The 18,776-nt window shown below is 42.9% G+C and overlaps 1 protein-coding gene across 3 annotated transcripts in view; it reads right to left on the bottom strand.

The window, feature by feature from the left end:
• CRIM1 (cysteine rich transmembrane BMP regulator 1) overlaps positions 1–18,776 on the bottom strand; it is a 189,419-nt gene that overhangs the window by 147,296 nt on the left and 23,347 nt on the right. For all 3 annotated transcript variants that reach the window (XM_060652408.3, XM_060652438.3, XM_060652428.3), the window contains exon 2: positions 1,812–1,985. In XM_060652408.3, coding sequence (XP_060508391.2) covers positions 1,812–1,985 — 174 coding nt within the window. The remainder of the gene's footprint in view (positions 1–1,811; positions 1,986–18,776) is intronic.

Here is an 18,776-nt window from a genome sequence, read left to right as displayed (position 1 = left end):
ATAGGACTTGGCAGGTAGCCCGAAAGAGGACAATGACAGCGACAGTGACACATTTAAAACATTTGAGGAAAAAAACCAAAACAAAACAAACAAAAAACAAAAAACCCAGCTTTGTGAAATGAAGAGTGGCAAAAATAATCTAAATTGCTATATTACTTAATATAATGTGATTTTAAGTATGTCTAACTAGATATTTGACCACTAACTACATCTATCTCCCTGAAAGTTTACGTACACTAAAACAGGTGAAATACTTTTTTTCCCCGGAAGGCAGTGAGGTAGGGACAGGGTGAGGGCAGAGCCACAAGACAATGAAAACGAGTTAGGGAACATGCTGTCTAACGTGATGACGTAGATGAGAACACGTGACATGGTTACTTCTAGGCTTCTTACTGACCAACTGCGTGGAGCTCAGTTCTCCAATTCTCAAATTTAAGGGCCAGACTAAATGGTATCTACCTAAGACTCTCTGCAGTTCTAAAATTTTATTTCTATTGTTTCCTACTATAATCTCTTCTAATGATTCAGCAGTATTGGTAATTACAAAGAGAAATTTGTACTTCTGCTATTTTAGAGGCTATTGTAAATTTCTTATCCTCTATTATCATTTAATAGGAGTTGGAAACTTAATACAATTCAAAAACGTCAGTCCTGCTGTACTGCCCTCATGAGACCTCACAAATCCTTGGTATTCCAAACCACATTACCAATCTCTCCATCTTAGAATGACATCACATTCATTCAGCTCTTTTCTTTCTTTTTCTCATTCAGCTTTTTTTCCCCCCTCTAGAGGAACCTGGAGCTAGAAGAAAGTTCCATGCTGGTCTGGGGCAGGGCTGAGACCCAAGCCCAGGCTTCACTCTTTGTTAATCCTGGTTGCAAGCCATGGCACCAAACTCTCTGGGCATGCCACCCATGATTACTGTAGTTAGGAATCATACTTCCAACTCTCCAACCCTTCGCCTAGGTTTTATGCAGCAATGTGCAAAAGTTATGGACTGTATTAGTATAGTTTTCTTGTTTGTTTTTTAATTTTTTTAATGTTTGTTTATTTTTGAGAGAGAAAGAGAGAGAGCGAGAGAGAGAGAGAGACAGCACGCGCACAAGTGGAGGAGGGGCAGAAAGAGAGGGGGAGACACAGATTCCGATGCAGGTTCCAGGCTCTGAGCTGTCAGCACAGAGCCGGACACGGGGCTCCAACTCAGGAGCCTTGAGATCACGACCTGAGCCGCAGTCAGACGCTCAACCAACTGAGCCATCCAGGCGCCCCTAATTTTCTTGTTATTTTAGTGTAATTTCTGACTTCATTTCACAGGTGAAGCACCCAATGACCCATCCACACCGATGTTCAACGTAAGCGTTCAACCATCACCGTGTGATCCTCTCGTCTCTGCTAAAGAGATACACATTCTTGCCAGATGAACTGCGTTTCTAATTAGCACCCTCCTCATGGAACACCACGCTATGGTAAATCAAGCGGAATGGACCTGGTGACGACAGATGCCGATCTCAAGCACACCACTCGTGAAATCATCCATTACGCAGAGGTGACCCAGGCAAGCTGGCACGGACCGCCCTGCTCATGCGACGACAGCACTACCCCGTTCCACGGCATCCAGGAACACAAATGCACGTGTGCACACAACACACACATCATCACATCAGCACCCAGTCAACTTTCTGCATTCTGTTTGCGGTTCTAAAAGCTACCAACCTCTGCAAGTGTGTCTCTGCCTCTTCAAGCTCAAACACCACCACCACTCGGAGTCACACGGTGCTAGGCCTCACAGTTGTAAAAAATCAGTACTTACCTTCAATCCTCTTCAAAGCTGAAAGGCACATATCCTTCCTCGGAAACTCAAAGGGATTGTTGCAGGTTCGAATGGTGTCACATTCGCATTTCCCATTGATTATATTGCAGCCAGACACGAGGTTTTCGTTGCAGGGTTCAAAACCAAGCAGTTGGTCATCGTCCCAGTTCTCATCTGTAAAACAACGAACAGCCACATAATATTTGCTTGCAGCTTCATTCAAAGGCCTGTTTGAGAGCAAAAGTGTGCAAAGATGTCAAGATTAACACCTGATATTGACACCTCAATTTATGAAAAGCGATTTGGCTGCAATTTGACAAACGAATGAAACCCAATCTCCTAGTAAGCGAGAAAAAGGAAATACAGCCACACGTGTAGACATTAAATAGCCAGTGTTTTGGGATCAAAAACTACCACCTCTCTTATGTGTTATTTTAAACAAAGATTCCTGGATTTTCCTACTTTCAACAAAATCACAGGAGTCACATTTGTCAATCTACAAAATGAATAAATCTACAATTTTTTTTTTACTCCATCTGGTAGAGACTAGCTATAGGTTTAAAACAGCTCTGCAACTTAACACATCAAGACAACTAATAAACATAAAAACGAAGACCACCAAAAGAATCGAGAACAGATACCACGGTGGATATTTCTCCAACGCATTTCAGTTCGGATGCTCATGTCCACCAATGCCCAAAACCAAAGCCAGGGCCACAGTTTAGTGAAGGCTAGGCTAAGATCAAATCAGTATCCTGGTCATGGAATGGAGTCAAGTATAAGAAACAAAGGAGATCTCAGACCTACTTTCATGGGATTCAGCTCAGACAAATGAAACAAGCATGACAGAATCACAGGCTGACTCAATCTTTAATGCTACTCTTCATAGTTCAAACACCTCTTCTAGGAAACCAGACTCTACGAATCTCTGGGACATTTTATCAGTTTCCCCCCCTTAACATTATCTTTAATAGATGCTTTATCGTGCCTTGACCCGGTACTAACTGTTAAAGAGTAAACATGCTTCTGATAACCATATCTGGAGTGAATTTTTAAAAGTGTTTGAATTTAAGATATCTTAAATATGTTGCAAACTGCGGCAGGTATAAAGCCATCTTCAGAAAGTGTTTTCCTAGAAGACAGTGTAAACAAATGGCTATAATTTTTTTACAGCTAAATTTTACTTCTGGTGACATCATTAACTCACTGCATAAGTTAGGCCAAAGGCAGTTCTCCCTCACTGAAATAATCTTCTTGTCAATGAGTCTTTAGAAAGGCATCATTTACAACATAAAGAGCTTCATGGCAATTCTTTGAAAACGGAAAATAGAAAACCTCCTCTCTTCTGATTTCAGATCAGGCTCACTTATTTGATCCACGTCTCAACTCTTAGTAAAAACGATTTTAGAAGTTTCAACAAAAACATCACTTATCTGTTTTAAAATCTGTTTTCCTGTTTAGCCTGTATTTGCGTTTAGAAATAACGTGTAAACACACGAAGGTGCATTCCTATCTTCGAGACAACAGTAAAATTACTAAATTGCCCTGAAAGGAAAACCAGAAAAGAACACAATGAGACAACACGGAAACGTAGGTGATAATTTAGTCTTCGGCTACAGTATAGAATGCGTGGCAGTTGAACATGCTATTAGTACCACTCCCCTAATCTAGTTCAGTGACATTTGTCATGAAGACATTTTGGGGACTTTATATTGACATTTGTAACTCCAAGTTAGTTCAACCCTAGGAACTTAAAAACTTATAAGAAATCAAGTAACATCTGACCCACTAGAAAACTACCTCTTCTCTTCTATCTCTCCTTTATTTCTGTTTCTCTTTTCCCCCATCATATTCTAAAAAGGAATTTTTATTCCTTTTTTTATAAATATGTACACAGTTAATCTATCACCAAATCGAGTGGATTCCAATGTTCCCCCACAGTAAACCCCCATTTCCTCCATTAGAACTAGAATTCCCCGAAGACATCATTGTCCTAAAAGGACTGCAACATCCTCTCTCACCTGTCTCCCAGCCACCATCCTCTTGTCCCTCCATGGCCCCATTCCCCACACCATCACCCCAGTCATCGCCCTCAAAAAACAAACCTGCCCCGTGGTTCTCTCTTGCCAACAAGGAAAAGCCCAAACTTCTTATTGCAGAATAAAAGGTTCTTCATCGTATGGCTTGTACTTCTACAGACTTCTCTTTCACCAAGCCCTCACATATCCCAATGCCCTAGGCACACTGCAATTCTCACTACAAACCCTTCATCACTGCTTCCACACCTTTGCTCATGGAGTATCATCTGCCTAGAACCCTTCCTTTCCCTTCCGCCCGTAACTCCTATTCATCCTTGAACACCCAGTTCAAACATCACCTTTTTGGAGAAGTCTTCTCCATGCTTCCTCAGGCATGTGCGCCGACCTCTGGTCCCCTATGACGATAGCTTTATGTAAGTCAAACTTCCCCACTAGGTAAGAGTCCTTGTGTGTAGAAGTCAGATCTCATCCAACTTTGAATCCCCTTGACCCCAGAACTTAATACAGTGTTCAATAACTGTATATATAGTACTGTAACATATATATGTGTGCATGTATGCGCGCGCACACACACACACACACACACTATACTATAAATCCAGTCACGTATTTCATGTCATTGGTCTGGTCAATGTTATGGTCCATGCGTTTTCGAGGAAGACCATTTTCCCTGAATGTGGAATCACAATTAAAAAATGGCCGTTGACACTCTTCCTGGCTCCTTACTGATTCCTGCTTTGTTCCCAGGAGAAGCCTGTCGGCAACAGCAAGAGCCTGCTCGTGAGTGTGCAGAGGGAAGCCTGACCATCTCCTCAAAAATGTTAGGCCACCATGTCCAGTTAGGAAGCACTGGACTCTGAACCCCAAGATGTCTTATATACCTTTATTTTCTTTTCTGAGGAAAGTTTTTCAATTCTATGCCCCCACTCTAATCAATACTTTGTTTTTCTTCTTGGCAAATAGTTCCCTTAGCAACCACTGCTTTATAAGATCAAGTACAACATGCTTTGGAGACAAAGACTTTTATGTTTTTCTATCACAGGACATCATACTTTAATTTAACGGCCAATCAACAGGGATTCAAAGCAAAGATTTAGTGAGGTTTGATTACAGAAATCAAATCTGGGCCCAAGAGTTCTTTTGACAGTGCCTGGCAAATTTGATATTTTTAAATCTCTCTTATGTACATCCACATATATGACCCAAGGATCAAGGCTCTAATTCTCTGATTCCTGATTTCTCCCTGGACCGGTCAGCAGGTGAAAAAAAGAAGTTAAAAACAGGAGTACTGCCCTTTAAATATTTATTTCAAGTAGTTTTTTTTTTTTCTTTTTTCTGGGTACTCTCCAGGTGACAAGATAGTCTCCTAGCCTGAAAAGATCACTGAGATACCTCTGCAAATGTATCTTTTAGTTTGTAACTCCTGCAAATTACCAAATCAGGATGTTGAATTATTTTTCTAAATAGGAGAGAAATCTAATGATTTCATGTATGAATTAAAATTCATGCATGTTCAAACATGTCCAAATACGTTAAGTACTGCAGTGAAAAGACAGGTATGTATAACTGCTAATGGGACATCTCCACTTGGATGTTTAGAAGACATCTCAAAATATGATGCTTTACTTCGAGACAACCACTGTATTTCAGGTATTTCTGAAACAGAATTACTTCACACACTTGTCCCATTTCACCCCCCAGAACAGTAACATGATACGTAAGAAGATGTGTAATGAGTGGCAGGGACATACGTACATGGTGTCACGCTAAGATATCAGCAGCCTGATCACCAGTGCCTTTGCAAATGCTGTCACACAGAATAAAGGTAATATTTTTATACTGCTATGAAAACAGTTTGGACCTCATGTATTACCTGAAAAGGTCTTGGGATCGCCCAGGGGTTGCTGTCTAAAGAGCATGTCTTGCTGATAACACCTGGGCCAAGACAGCATAGGCTCCAAGTCTGAGAGATAACAAAGGACGTCGGGTACCTCTTCTCCTGACGGTTACGCTAAACCATAAACAGACATACCCCTTTAGTGGGATTTAGCCAATATGTAATTGGGAAAAAGGAAAACGAAGTCAATAAAATGCAAAAGTTGCATGGACTCATACCTGATTTTTTTCAGCACATTAATGCTATGAAAAGATCAAGAGCAAGTTTTCTCACAATGAAAGGAAAAGTCTTAGCAATAACGAACACCTTAAGAAAAGGCTGATGATCTTGTTTAAATTTCTTTTTTTGGTTCAAGAAATGACTGCTCTAGTGGCTGAACTTTCCATGACATTAAACTACGCAGGCAGGTTACAAATGCAAATGAAAAAACTAGAGACATTTCCCCTGTATTTAAATATGATGAAGAAACTACCCTTGGATCTTAGGTTTAATTCTGATCACCCTGGTCTCTATTGGAAGTGACTGTCTTCAAGGTCCCAGGCCCTGAAGGAAGCAGTAGGAGCCTGGGAGTATGTAGGGCTGCAAGCAAGGGTGGGCTGTCCGGGCTCCAGGTGCAAATGCTATGGGGGGGGCTTACCTGTGTCAGTATTTTTACTTGGACTCTCATTGTCTGTATTTATCTTCTCTGTATACAGTTCCATAGGTTTTGACTGACCTGTCCTTAACCCGATCCTTCCCAACATCCCTCTTGTTTTTAGTGTAGTAAATGATTTTGCAGAATGTGTTTTTTAAGAGTGCACACATGGTGCCAAAGCAAAAACACCTGTCCTTCCAACAGTCACATTCAGTCTTGTCTTGGATTGGTTCTTTCTATTCTACAAATCATCATCTAGGATTCTTGATGATGCTTGAAATTCCCTCCTTCCACATTTGACGTAAAACATTTTGGGGCGCCTGAGTGGCTCAGTTGGTTAAGCATCCGACTTCGGCTCCGGTCATGATCTCATAGTTCGTGGGTTTGAGCTCCGCATCAGGCTCTGTGCTCACAGCTCAGAGCCTAGAGCCTGGAGCCTGCTTCGGATTCTGTGATTCTGTGTCTCCCTCTCTCTCTGCCCCTCTCCCACTCACGCTTGCACACTCTCACTCTCTCACTCTCTCTCTCTCAAATAAACATTAAAAAATAAATTAAAAAAAAAAAGATTTTAAATGCAAGGGCTAGTTAGGAGTTTCAATCCTGAGGGTAGGAAAGAGGGCATTGGGGAAGAGGATGTGGAAAACATCCAGAGTATGGAGACATCCAACTTCACATCTGGGAAACAGCAGGTCCAGGAGCTCTAGGAACCAGCCACGGCAACCCTGGCCTGACTAATCCTGGATCCCACCTCTCTGGCCTTCAAAATATCTTTCCATCTGCGTGCTGGTGTCTGAAATTCCACTAATATGGAATAAAATGCTTCAGGTGTGACTGCATTTACTGGACACAGTACTGTGTGTTCACCTAAAATCTCTGACTTCCTGAAGGCAGAGGCATTTGTATATTCAAAGCCTTACCTTTTCTACCTTGTATCAGCTTAGGTTAATGGAGTTTACTCCAAACCAAGATATAGCTGCACCCCATTATGTGGCAATCCACTTACCAGAAATATGCCATAGCAGATATTAAAAGGCAAGAAACAAACTCACAGTACACACTCAGAAGCTCACAGTAATGGAATTCTGTTGGCAGAGGAGAAGCTTCTGGGAATATATATCAAATTAATTCTCCAGCTGTTCACATATCCCTGTGGCTACAGTAAGATGCAAATAGCTAATACTGGCATCTCTTTCCATGCCAGCCTAGAAACTCCAGTGTAATGTAAAATTGCTGCTCTTAACTCCCCCAACTCTGGGCTGGCTGTTATCAGGCATTCAGTTCTGCTCAAGGAGGAATCTAATGCAGTGAGTTTTCATTCTCTCTGCTTCAAGCTTAAGGCGGATGTCCCAAAAGTCAGTGCTTCCCTCTCCCTCTTCCTGGTGCTGTAATCAGCACAAAGCAGGAAGGGCAAAATTATGGTTATCGGTAGAAATGATTCATGTCGCAAAAATCTGTTTTACAGGCATTTCCACAAAGTGAAACCATGTTAGGCACATGTAACTGTATACCAGAGTGGACAAACCCGAGGTCTAAAATGACGGAAATACTAAATTACGCTCACAAACATTTTTGGAAGACTAGCTTCTTAAACTGATGCAAATCTCTAAATATAGAGCAAACAAACATGACCACTGATTCATATTATGTCCAAGTGAGGAATTCTCTGAAAAACGAACAGGATCCAATTTACAAAGTCAATTTATGATAAGTGTATGTTCCACTGCTGTAATTTTTGTCAGACACCTTACAATAACAAAAGAGGACCAGAGATGAACTACAGAATGCAAATTCATCCATCCATCCATCCATCCATCCATCCACCAATTATTCGTTCCTCAAACAGATAATGGCATCTATCATACACCAAGAACTAGGCAAAGGGCTACGGATCCAAGATGCTAGGAAGCAGGAGTTTACAGTACAATTTTCTACCATTTCAACCAAAATCGTACCAAGCGTATGAATAAAACAATAATTTCCTTTTTGATAGCAGGAAGCTACTAGGAAGAGAGAGAAGCTTAAGAGAAGAAGTGTCTCTAAGAAGCGAGGAATTCATGCAACAAGAAGGCAGCAGAGCCTAGGACTACAGAATGCAGTTCCCCTATTTCACAATTCTGCCTAAATTAGGAACTGTCTGAAATTGCATATAGAAAAACAGACAGCCCAGACATCTGTTCTCCTCATGGAGACTGCCTGACCCAGGAGACCACAGCCCTAGCTCTGTTGTTAGTTTGCAAAGAAACCCTGAACAAGGCATTTAGTCCTCAAGGCTTCAGTGTTTTTCATTACAAAAAAGGGGGTGGAATGGACAATTCATGAAGTCCCTTTAGAGTTCATGCTCATGTTTCCTCGATTCTGCCGTCTTGGATGAAATTGTACAATGCTAACAATTTATTGGGAATGCTGTCAGAATCACATGCTTTGAGTAGTCACAATTCAAATTTAAAATAGTTTCTCACTGGGGCACCTGGGTGGCTCAGTCAGGTAAGTGTCCGACTTGGGCTCAGGTCATGATCTCACGGTTCTTGGGTTCGAGCCCCGCGTCGGGTTCTGCGCTGACAGCTCAGAGCCCGGAGCCTGCTTCAGATTCTGTGTCTCCCTCTCTCTCTCTGCCCCTCCCCTGCTCACAATCTGTCTCTGTCTTTCAAAAATAAATAAATGTTAAAAAAAATTTTTTTTTTAATGAAATAAAAAATAAATAAAATAGTTTCTCACTTATCAGACCAGTCTGAGGCTTGGAGAACAGTCACTATGCATAGGAAGGCAAGCCAGGGGCACTTTTACTACAACAAAGATCACTTTGCAGGACCTTTCAAACACCTCAATCCTAGAGGATGTACTAGCTGGGGTGTCAACACACTAAAACAGGATTGGCCATGAATTTATAACTGTGGAAGTTCTGTGTGTTTATACAATTGTTTCTACTTCTGAATAGATTTGGAAATTTCTATGATAAAAAGTTGGGTGTTTTTTTTTTTTAATGGAAGGAGATTACAGGTAAATTAAATAAATACTTCAAATGAAGAACAATAGAAATACTCTGTCAACATTGCTGGGAAATAGCTAAGGCAGTGTTTAAAGGGAAATTTCACAGGAAATAAAGTTAAAAAAAAAAAAAAAAACATGAGCAGAGCATTCAACTGAAGATATTAGAAAAAGAGCAACAGGCCAAGTCCAAAGAAACAAGAAAGATGGGCCTAATAAATGTATGAGGGAAATGAATGTAACAGAGATAAAAGCAAGTTAAAAACTGGCTCTTCCAAAAAGATTAAGACATCTCAGAAATGGGTTATGATTAACAGTCCCATATAGCATGTCAACTCATTCAAGTACTGTGACATATGAATATATATTTTTTAAGTCAGTTTCTCTTTGATGGTTTTACCAGGAAGTTACTCAAAGTCAGACATTAAATGGTTACATTTTGGAAATTTTTTAAATAATGAAGGTATTTGATTGCTCACGGAAACATTTCCTGAGCTACAATTACTTTGTACCCTATGGTGGAAAATTCCACCCCCTTATATTTCCCCTGCTTTGAGCCTAGATCCCAATATTTTTTAAGGAAAGTCTCAGGCCTTATCACCGAGCCTATGTTTGTGTACGGCTGAACTGACCTTCTACTCAGTCAGATGTTATTATTAAGCAACACAGTCTTCTCTGGGCTTGAATATCTATTAAAACATGTAACTCCATGTTTCACCAGCTTCAAAGAATATTGGTTTTCAGTTACCAAATGTGCTCCTGCTTAGAAATGAACACATCTTGGTAGAGGGAAAAAAATATCTTGCAGACGTGCTCATCAGGGTCACCTTTCCTTTCTTCATCTAGATACTCTAAAAGTCATCGATGGATTAAGCCAGGTAATCAGCCATCTCTTATGCAGAACATAAGAATAGAACTTCACAGAGTTCCATTCGCCTACAGGGGTGTGTTCATATAGGGATGTTACAGGAATAGCCCCATCAAACTTAAGGATATGGAGTTGGGAAGCAAGGTCTCCAAAATAAAGTCCACCAACTTGCCAGCCAACTCTTGGGCATGGAAGACAAAGTCTGTTTAGATTTGGTCCTAACCCACTTCAACCTCAGCTGTTCCACTCCTCCCCACTTCCTCCAACAATGCCTACTGATTATGTGCTCCCTGAACGACCCAGGTTGTTCCCTGACACCATGGCTGTCTACAAACTATTCTCTCTGCTTAGAAAGCTGCTTCTCTTTACTTGCTTTGGAAGTTTCTATTCAGTAATTAATCCTTTCTCCAGGCATCATCCACTCCATAGGGACCGAACTGTTTGTTCCCCTGAAATACTTTCTATTATACACCTATTAAAATTACTTCACTTACGGCAGTATAATGAAATTGCTCATCTAATCTCCACTAGAAAGTGGGTTCTTTGAAGCTAAAGAAAGATCTAGTTTTACTCTTCTTTTCTTTTTATCATTGGGTGATTATAGGACTTAGCAAAGAGTAGCTTAACAAAATAAGTATCTGCAGAGGGAATGAACAGGAATAGGTTAGAAGGCAAGAGCAATCGCAATCTTTCAGTGCCATAGTTTTTTTGGAAAATGAGTTCGGTGGTAGGGGAAGAAAGTCAATTACTCAGAAACATCTTTGGATGCCAATCTTCCTACTTGTAAAATAATAATGCTAACTCAAATTTTCTTTCAACCTCAACATTCTGTTAACCAGAACTTCCACAGATCAATAAAGATTTATGACATATTGAGTGAATGAATATACCTCAACTATGGTTAGGTAAATACATAATAACTTAAATAATAAACTGTATTATCCCCCTTCTACTTCCATCTATCATGACCATAATGAGATAATGTGACACAAATTAATGCTCCTTGCCAGAAAGGTACTTGTGGATATGAATAATGCACAGTCCCGTTTTATAAATATTGATATATGCTCTAACCTAAAATCTGTTAGTCAAATGACCGAGAGCAAAACAGAAGACTAGATACGGGAATGCCTTTTTTCTTGATTGCACTCATCCTAAAGTGTGAACCACCAGAGTGAAAAGATGAAATGTGACGAGAATCTCAAACAAGGACAACAAAATGAACATAGCGCTTTGAAAATAAGCACTTTGAAGAATGTAAATTTTTCATTATATTAGCTGAACAGTTAGCAAAGATAATGAAGCATATTTCACACCCCTCAGGATGAATCTTCTGATAACTAATATTTATGGAGCCACATTTTTATGTGTCAGAGACTAGGCTGGGTACTTACCGCACATTAAGCTGAGGACAGAGGCTGAGCAACCTAGGCCTGAACTCTAAGTAGGCTACCATCAAGCAGGTGAGAGGAGGAATGGAAGGAGTAAGGAAGTGAGCTGGTCAAAGGGTTGGGCAAAATTTTAAGTTTGAGTGAGTTCAGAGGACCTGAACATCAGGGAAAAGGAAGGAGGGAACACTTCTATTTTTCCCATCTCATTCTGGGTGAAGCCCAACTCTAGTGAATATGGCCCAGAGGCCCACTGCTGACATCACTACCCCAGGGGCAGGAAGAGATGACATCGTTGTTTTTTTTTTTTTTTTTAACGTTTATTTATTTTGAGAGAGACTGAGGAAGACAGAGTGCACGAGCAGGGCAGAGGCAGACAGCGGGGGAGGGGGAGGGGGAGGGGAGGGGGAGGGGGAGGGGGAGGGGGAATCCCAAGCAGGCTCTGCACTGTCAGCACAGAGCCCGATGCAGGGCTTGAACTCATGAACCATGAGATCATGACCTGAGCTGACGCTTTACCAACTGAGCCGCCCAGGCGCCCCTCGCAATGACACCTTCTAAACCAACAGGAATGGAGTTGCAAGAGCACTTCTGGAAACATCACAAGGATAGAAAATCTAACAATATAAACACTGTTATCCGGAAACAAGGGTTTCTTTGCTAAGGCAACAATGCCTTCACATACAGCAATATTCCTGAGGTGCAAATGATGATCTTTAAAAGGTGTAATGATCTGTAAGTAGCATTAAGGAATCTTTTCAGGATAATAATTTTGTGAAATCAGTTAGCAATCACTTTGTAAAGGAATGTTTTTACAAATCAACTCGAGCACTGCTGTGAACTTTACCTTAATAATTTACCCGAATTCTTGAAAGTAAACCAAGTGAAAGATGATAGGAAGCAGGAGAATGGTCAAGATTAATTCCAACGATTGTATTTCTGACCCTTACCACTAACTCTAGTACCGTTAGAAGGAATATCATCCCTAAATAATGTGGCTAAAACCACAAACCTTTAAGCTCTTTCTTTAGGCAAGTTTATCTCTGTATTTGATCTCATTTATCTCTAACACATGCCATGAATCTCCTTGGTAGCAACTTGGTCCTAGCAACAAAGCACAATTTGCCAGCAACAGTCAGTGAACACCATTTTGTGTGCATGGTTTACAATTTCCTACTGTTAGCCAGTCTCATAAGTGAATGTTTGATGTATATGTGTCTAAATCTTTTTTTTTTTTTAATTTTTTTTTAAGTTTATTTTGAGAGAGACAGAGACAGCACGAGTGCAGGAGAGGCAGTGAAAGAGGGAGACAGAGAATCCCAAGCGGGCTCCGTGTTGCCAGCACAGAGCCTGATGCGGGGGATGAACTCACGAAACCAGGAGATCATGACCTGAGCTGAAGAGTCAGACGCTTAACCAACTGAGCCACCCAGGCGCCCCTGAATCTTTTTTTTTCTTAAAACATCTTAAAACACATTGCTACAAGATGTGTACATGGGAAGTAATGCTATAAACAAGAAATGAAAAATGAGAGAGGCAACTGTGGACTATAAGAAACCTCATGCAACATGGGGCTTGTCTGATACACTGATTTCTGAAGGCACCAAGTCCTTAAAATTCATCCTAGAACTCTCTACCTAAAAGCAAACGTAGATGAGGAGACAATGAAAAGCAGGACTTTTGCCTTAGGGTAGGTCAGGAACTGAACATCGATATTTTACAGAGCAATCATTTAATCCCTAAGATTCGTGTGAAATAGACCATATGAAGTCAATATAACAAGACCACAGAAAGATGAAGAAACTTTAAAAATATGTTTGAAAACATACTTCACTTCTCATAAAACTGGAGTTTGCTTGGTGTAGTAAATTGAACCTCTATGCCTAACCGAGTCACTGGGTACTTGGGTTTGGGAATCGCGGTGACAACAGTACTGATTATCAACACTACCCCAAAATTTTCACGCGTTCCCACCTGCCCATAGCCTCAAGTCCAAACACTCAACACTGATAAACCAGGCCTGTGCCCAGCCCCTGCTAACCTCAGGTTACTTCTCTCTGTGCAGACAGCACCCTTTCCTTCCCAGTCCAAGGAAGCTTTGGGGCCTAGGCACTAGTACCTGGGACACCCTCTCCCTGCTATGTGCATGGCTCACTCCCCGGTCCCTCGGGTCTGTGATCACACCCAATTGCTCGGCAAGACTTTCCACGAGCACTCTGTTTAAAAGTGCAAACCAAACACTGTCACGCAATCTCCGTTCACAGCACAGCGCTTACCTTCTCGTGGCATGGTGTATATTTTATTACTAATTTTACTCATGTTGTCTCCCTATATCAGAAAGCTCCAGGCTGGTGAGTATTTATCTATCTTGTTCACATTTGTATCTTCTGCACCCGGAACTGGCCTTAGCACACGGTAGGCCCTCCACAAATATTTCCTGAATCAGTCAAATCTCTCTGTACACTTTGGACGTTCACTTCAGTAGGACTCTGAGGACTGTATGTCCTCTGAGGTGGCGCCACCTTTCCTTTTCCCCCGTCACCTGGAAACCTGCTATTCTTACTATGCCCAACTAATGTCTTCTCCTCAAAGAAGTTGACTTAATTTTCTCCCACCTACAACCCTTCACTCATCCCAAGACATCGTAGCTGTTTGCTTACAGCTAGATTCTGAGCTTCTTGGGGGCAGGAACTGTGCCTCCCACATTTCTACAGCCACTCCCTGTTGAGATGAGTGGACAGCACCCAGCAGGCCCCAATCTCCACTTGCTGAATGGACAAATGAATGGGAAATTGGAGTAGGTGACCGCTATGAGGAGACATTCTCTATTCACGGTATCACGTGAAAAAAGAGCAGCTTTGAGGACACTCTGTGGGCATCTAAGATTTAGGCTTAAGTGTGTCAACACTCATGCATGTAGGTTAACGTTTATATTTCATATCTGTCTGGAATACCTGAGGTACTAAAAAAAAAAAATAAGCCGTACAATAATAATTCATGCCGATCGGGGACTTAGGAAAGCCAGGTACCTTTTGGGTATTTTAAAACATTTCAGTGTCAAAGAAAAAGGTTGATATATTTCTAAATTTTAAAGTAAAACATATGTACACATAAACACACACAGAGAATTATTTGCTTCCAAAAGGAAACACAAACCCATGTGAATCACCCAGTGCTTTTTCCACATGCTACAGCAGTATGTATTCCCATATGCAGTAAGGGAGGTGGATCATGATTCTGCAATGTTATTCTATTTAAAGTCTTTACAGTGTTAAGTCATGAAGAGCTGCTCAAATGAGCAGTCTGTGGAAATACGTCTACCTTAACTCCTCCCTGAAAGGTTAAAAATTATTGCCTATCAACTTCAATAGAGGTTTCAAACACTAACGTTTTGGGGGATATAAAAGGAAAAATGCCAAGGGCAGGCAATTCCCAAAGGATGCTCTGATGAAATCCATATCCTACTTAACAATAAGAATCGCCGATTTTCAAAGGATTAGAATATACAGAGGTAAGTAGCTTCAAACTTACACATAAGCAGTGCTTTAAACGTCCCAGCTTATAGGAGAGCAGCAGGGGCTCAGTGCCAACCACAAGACGATGCCTCCAGTAGTGAAATGCTGACCCACCTCCCTGCTGTATTGCCTACAGCATCCCGCTGGACCTCACCTGGTGGCTTTTGGTATTATCTGGGTGGAGGAAGGGGTGTCACATACCCTGGTTTGCAGGCCCGATGAATGAGCCCAATAGCCAAGACATTACTACGTAGCACAGGGCCACTATTCCTAGGGCTCCGTACCATGTCATGTGAGAAAGGAGGAAAGGAGATTAGTACCCTCACTTCAGACAGGATGTGGCACGACTAACGAACGCTGGTTAGTGTTCAAGACAACCCTGAGCACAGAAAGAGTCAACCGACTCAGCAAAGAGAGATTCCAGAAGCAAAGGAAACCCGATCCCTTCACGTATGGCAGCAGTTGTGATTTCTCTCCTCTTACAAAGGTGTTTCAGAAACACTCTGCCACCTATAGTTCCTATTCCTTCCCCACAAGCACAGAAGTTAATTTTAAACACCCTCAACCGAAAGCTGGCCCGTCATTCTGACAAAACTCACGTGCAGTGTGGCAATGGTGTAGTCTGCTAACGGCTCCACAAGGGCTTCGTGAGGCGGCCCGATCCCTGGCTCTGCACCCTACGTATGCAGCAGGCTTTAAATGGGAAGAAGTTGAGGAAGCAAGGTTCCCTTATTCCGGAAAGGGGCAAAGAGCTGGTGGAGACATCACCTGAGGCTGAACCTCAGGGTTTCTAAAAGTCTCTTCAAGGGAGGTAACTGGCCTGAATGTGGTCAAGGGCACACTGACAGAAAACAGAAAGGGACAGTGAGTGTCATCTGGCCTGCACACCTAATGTGCAGCTACCCTCTCTACTAAACCTGCCTTGCCAAAGGGTAAGCATGTTAAAGAGCCTGAAGTCTCCAAGTGGGGCGGAATTTTCTATAGGAGAGTCTTCCCCATCTCCTAACATTTGGTTTCAAAAGTGAGAAATGCATCCAATCTGGACAGTGCCTGGGCATTCCTTCTTTCCATCCTTCACCTTTATCACCTCTCGTGACAAGAGTTTCCTCTGTATTCTGGTCCGTTCCTTCCTACTTCCCCTCCACTCCTTTCCTCTGCACCCGGGTTCCCCTGGCAGCTCACCTCTTGGGGCCCAGCACCCCTGCCTGCGGGGTCTCCCATGCTGTGAGAGTCAGGCAGGACCTACCTGGGGAGGTCATGCTTCCCTGCACCTCCTTGCCCTCTGTCCCACCCCAAGGCCCTGAGGCACCCCTCCCCCTTGCCTGAGTCTTTCCTGTTTCCCAAGCCAGGTCCATCCAGGACATTCAATGCCAGGGGTCAGAGTGCTACATTCCAGTGGCTTCACAGGCAAGGAGGGTTCTGGATTCCTTCATGGGGGGTGGAGGTGAGGAAAGGAGGCAGGGAGGAAGGAAGGGAAAAGTTCAGCAGAGGACGATTCGGCCTGCTGTGCCCACTACTCAGAGACAGAGGTCATGGGGCAGTGAGGGCAACAGGGGTCCCAAGGGGCCCCTCCAGAGTGGGCAAAGAAGCAGCCGTTCAGCCTCCTTGGGTTCTGAAGTAGATGCTGTCACCGCAGGTGCTACAGAAACTGTAAAAAGCATAAGAGAACACAACGGACTTTCATGGGCTTCAGTTCCTTAGTCTGTGAGATGAGGGTGCTGGCCTAGAGAGGCTTTTCTGAGGACCCTTCCAACTCCATAATGCTCTGATTCCTGGTGCAGCAATACCTCCCTGACCCCAGTCATTCTCAAGGTCTGAGGTAATTTTGACTAGCAAATAGAATGCCACTTTCACTCAGAAGGCAACTAAGCTTCTTTAACCTCCCAAAGCAAAATTCTCCTCTTGCAAAATCAGATTCCTTTGCCTCTGACTCAGGATCCCCGAGACTCTCTTGGTGCTTTTCTTGTGATTTCCCTGTCCTTCGGGTTTTACCTTTGTAGAGGGCTGGGCTCAAACCCTCAGGCTCTGGCCTTTCATGTGCCTCTCGACTTGCCCTGCTTACAGGGCCCCAAGGCTCATGAAATCAGGCTCCAGGATATGTTTCCCTTCACGGTCACCCTCTGGAGATAACAACTGCAGCACGACAGGACTTAACACCTGGACCTACAGTGGGCAGCTGGGAGCACCATGACGTAGTACCCAGTGTGGAACTCCTCAAACACAGAAATTCCAGTTCACTGGAACCCAAAGAGGGGAGGCTGGGCAGGAATGAGGAGTTGGGAGCTCAACTGGTCACTGGGTAATACAGGTAAATGTGCCAACTTCAACCTGGGCTCAGAGCCGCCTACTCCCCTCAGAGACCTTCAAGAGGACTCCTCTCCCGGAGGATGGGGACTGAGGGATCATGGCTGGACTGACATCCTGCCATACTCAGGACAGGGGTCGGCCTATTCATCAGCCACCTGACGACGGGGGTAGAATTTGGCAGGAGGGAAGGAAAAGAGAAATGGTGCTGGGGAGAGGGGATAAATGAAGAGGAACCCACTTAGGGCTACCATTTATGTGTTAGACGAAGTCATAAAAAACATCTATTAGCCAGATAAGACACTCCATGGAGAAAACACCACCCCCTGAGAGGTCAAAAACCACCCACTATACTCCAACTAAATGTCTAGCTTTCCTTTTTATTTTTAAGCCAACAATTGTTTGTAATAAGTCCTTGTGAGTCAAGTCTGACAATAGCAAAGATTAATTCTGCATAAAAGATGAAAATGATCCTACAAGAATGTATCCTGGTGTAGAGCCATCTCATCCTAAGTGATCCCCTTTATTGAAAAAAGAAAATTCCTGATCAATGATGACCTCCTCCCTGTCAAACCAGGATTCAACACAGAATACTCCTTTTATTTACTAAGACCCAAACACTCACACCTTCTGTGTGGTGAATCATCTGGAACTAACTGCAATTTGGACTTCACCCCCCAAGGTAGATACTACCCTTCATAAGAAAACGTTCCATGTTCTGTTCAGTAAAAGGTGCATGTTCCCGCCATGTGCTGCTCCCCAGGACTGTCAACAGACCCACTCCTTGTCGGGGCTGACTCGTGCCTGTGAGCGTGGAGTGGAAACTATGGCAGAAGCAGGCAGATGTGCGTCAAGAGCGCCCTACGACACGTGAAGATCAGGTTTTCAATGGGCCACCTCACAATATGGGCGAGAGAGCTGTGAGGAGAAGGAAAGGCAGTCCTACCCTCTTCTGTTGTTTTTATAAAACGATGAATCCTTCAAACCACCTGTGAAATATACAGCACTCTGGGCACCTGGGTGGCTCAGTCCGTTGAACTTCTGACTTCAGCTCAGGTCATGATCTCACGGTTTGTGAGTTTGAGCCCCGCGTCGGGATCTGTGCTGACAGCTCAGAGCCTGAAGCCTGTTTCGGATTCTGTGTCTCCCTCTCTCAAAAATAAACAAATATTAAAAAAAAAAATTTTTTTTTAGGGGCGCCTGGGTGGCTCAGTCGGTTAAGCGGCCAACTTCGGCTCAGGTCATGATCTCACGGTCCGTGAGTTCAAGCCCCGCGTCGGGCTCTGTGCTGACAGCTCAGAGCCTGGAGCCTGTTTCAGATTCTGTGTCTCCCTC

Source organism: Panthera onca, chromosome A3, assembly GCF_046562875.1.
Source record: "Panthera onca isolate mPanOnc1 chromosome A3, mPanOnc1 haplotype 2, whole genome shotgun sequence".
Taxonomy (NCBI): domain Eukaryota; kingdom Metazoa; phylum Chordata; class Mammalia; order Carnivora; family Felidae; genus Panthera; species Panthera onca.
The sequence above is the reverse complement of the archived record's forward strand: the minus strand, read 5'-3'. Positions and strand labels throughout refer to the sequence as shown.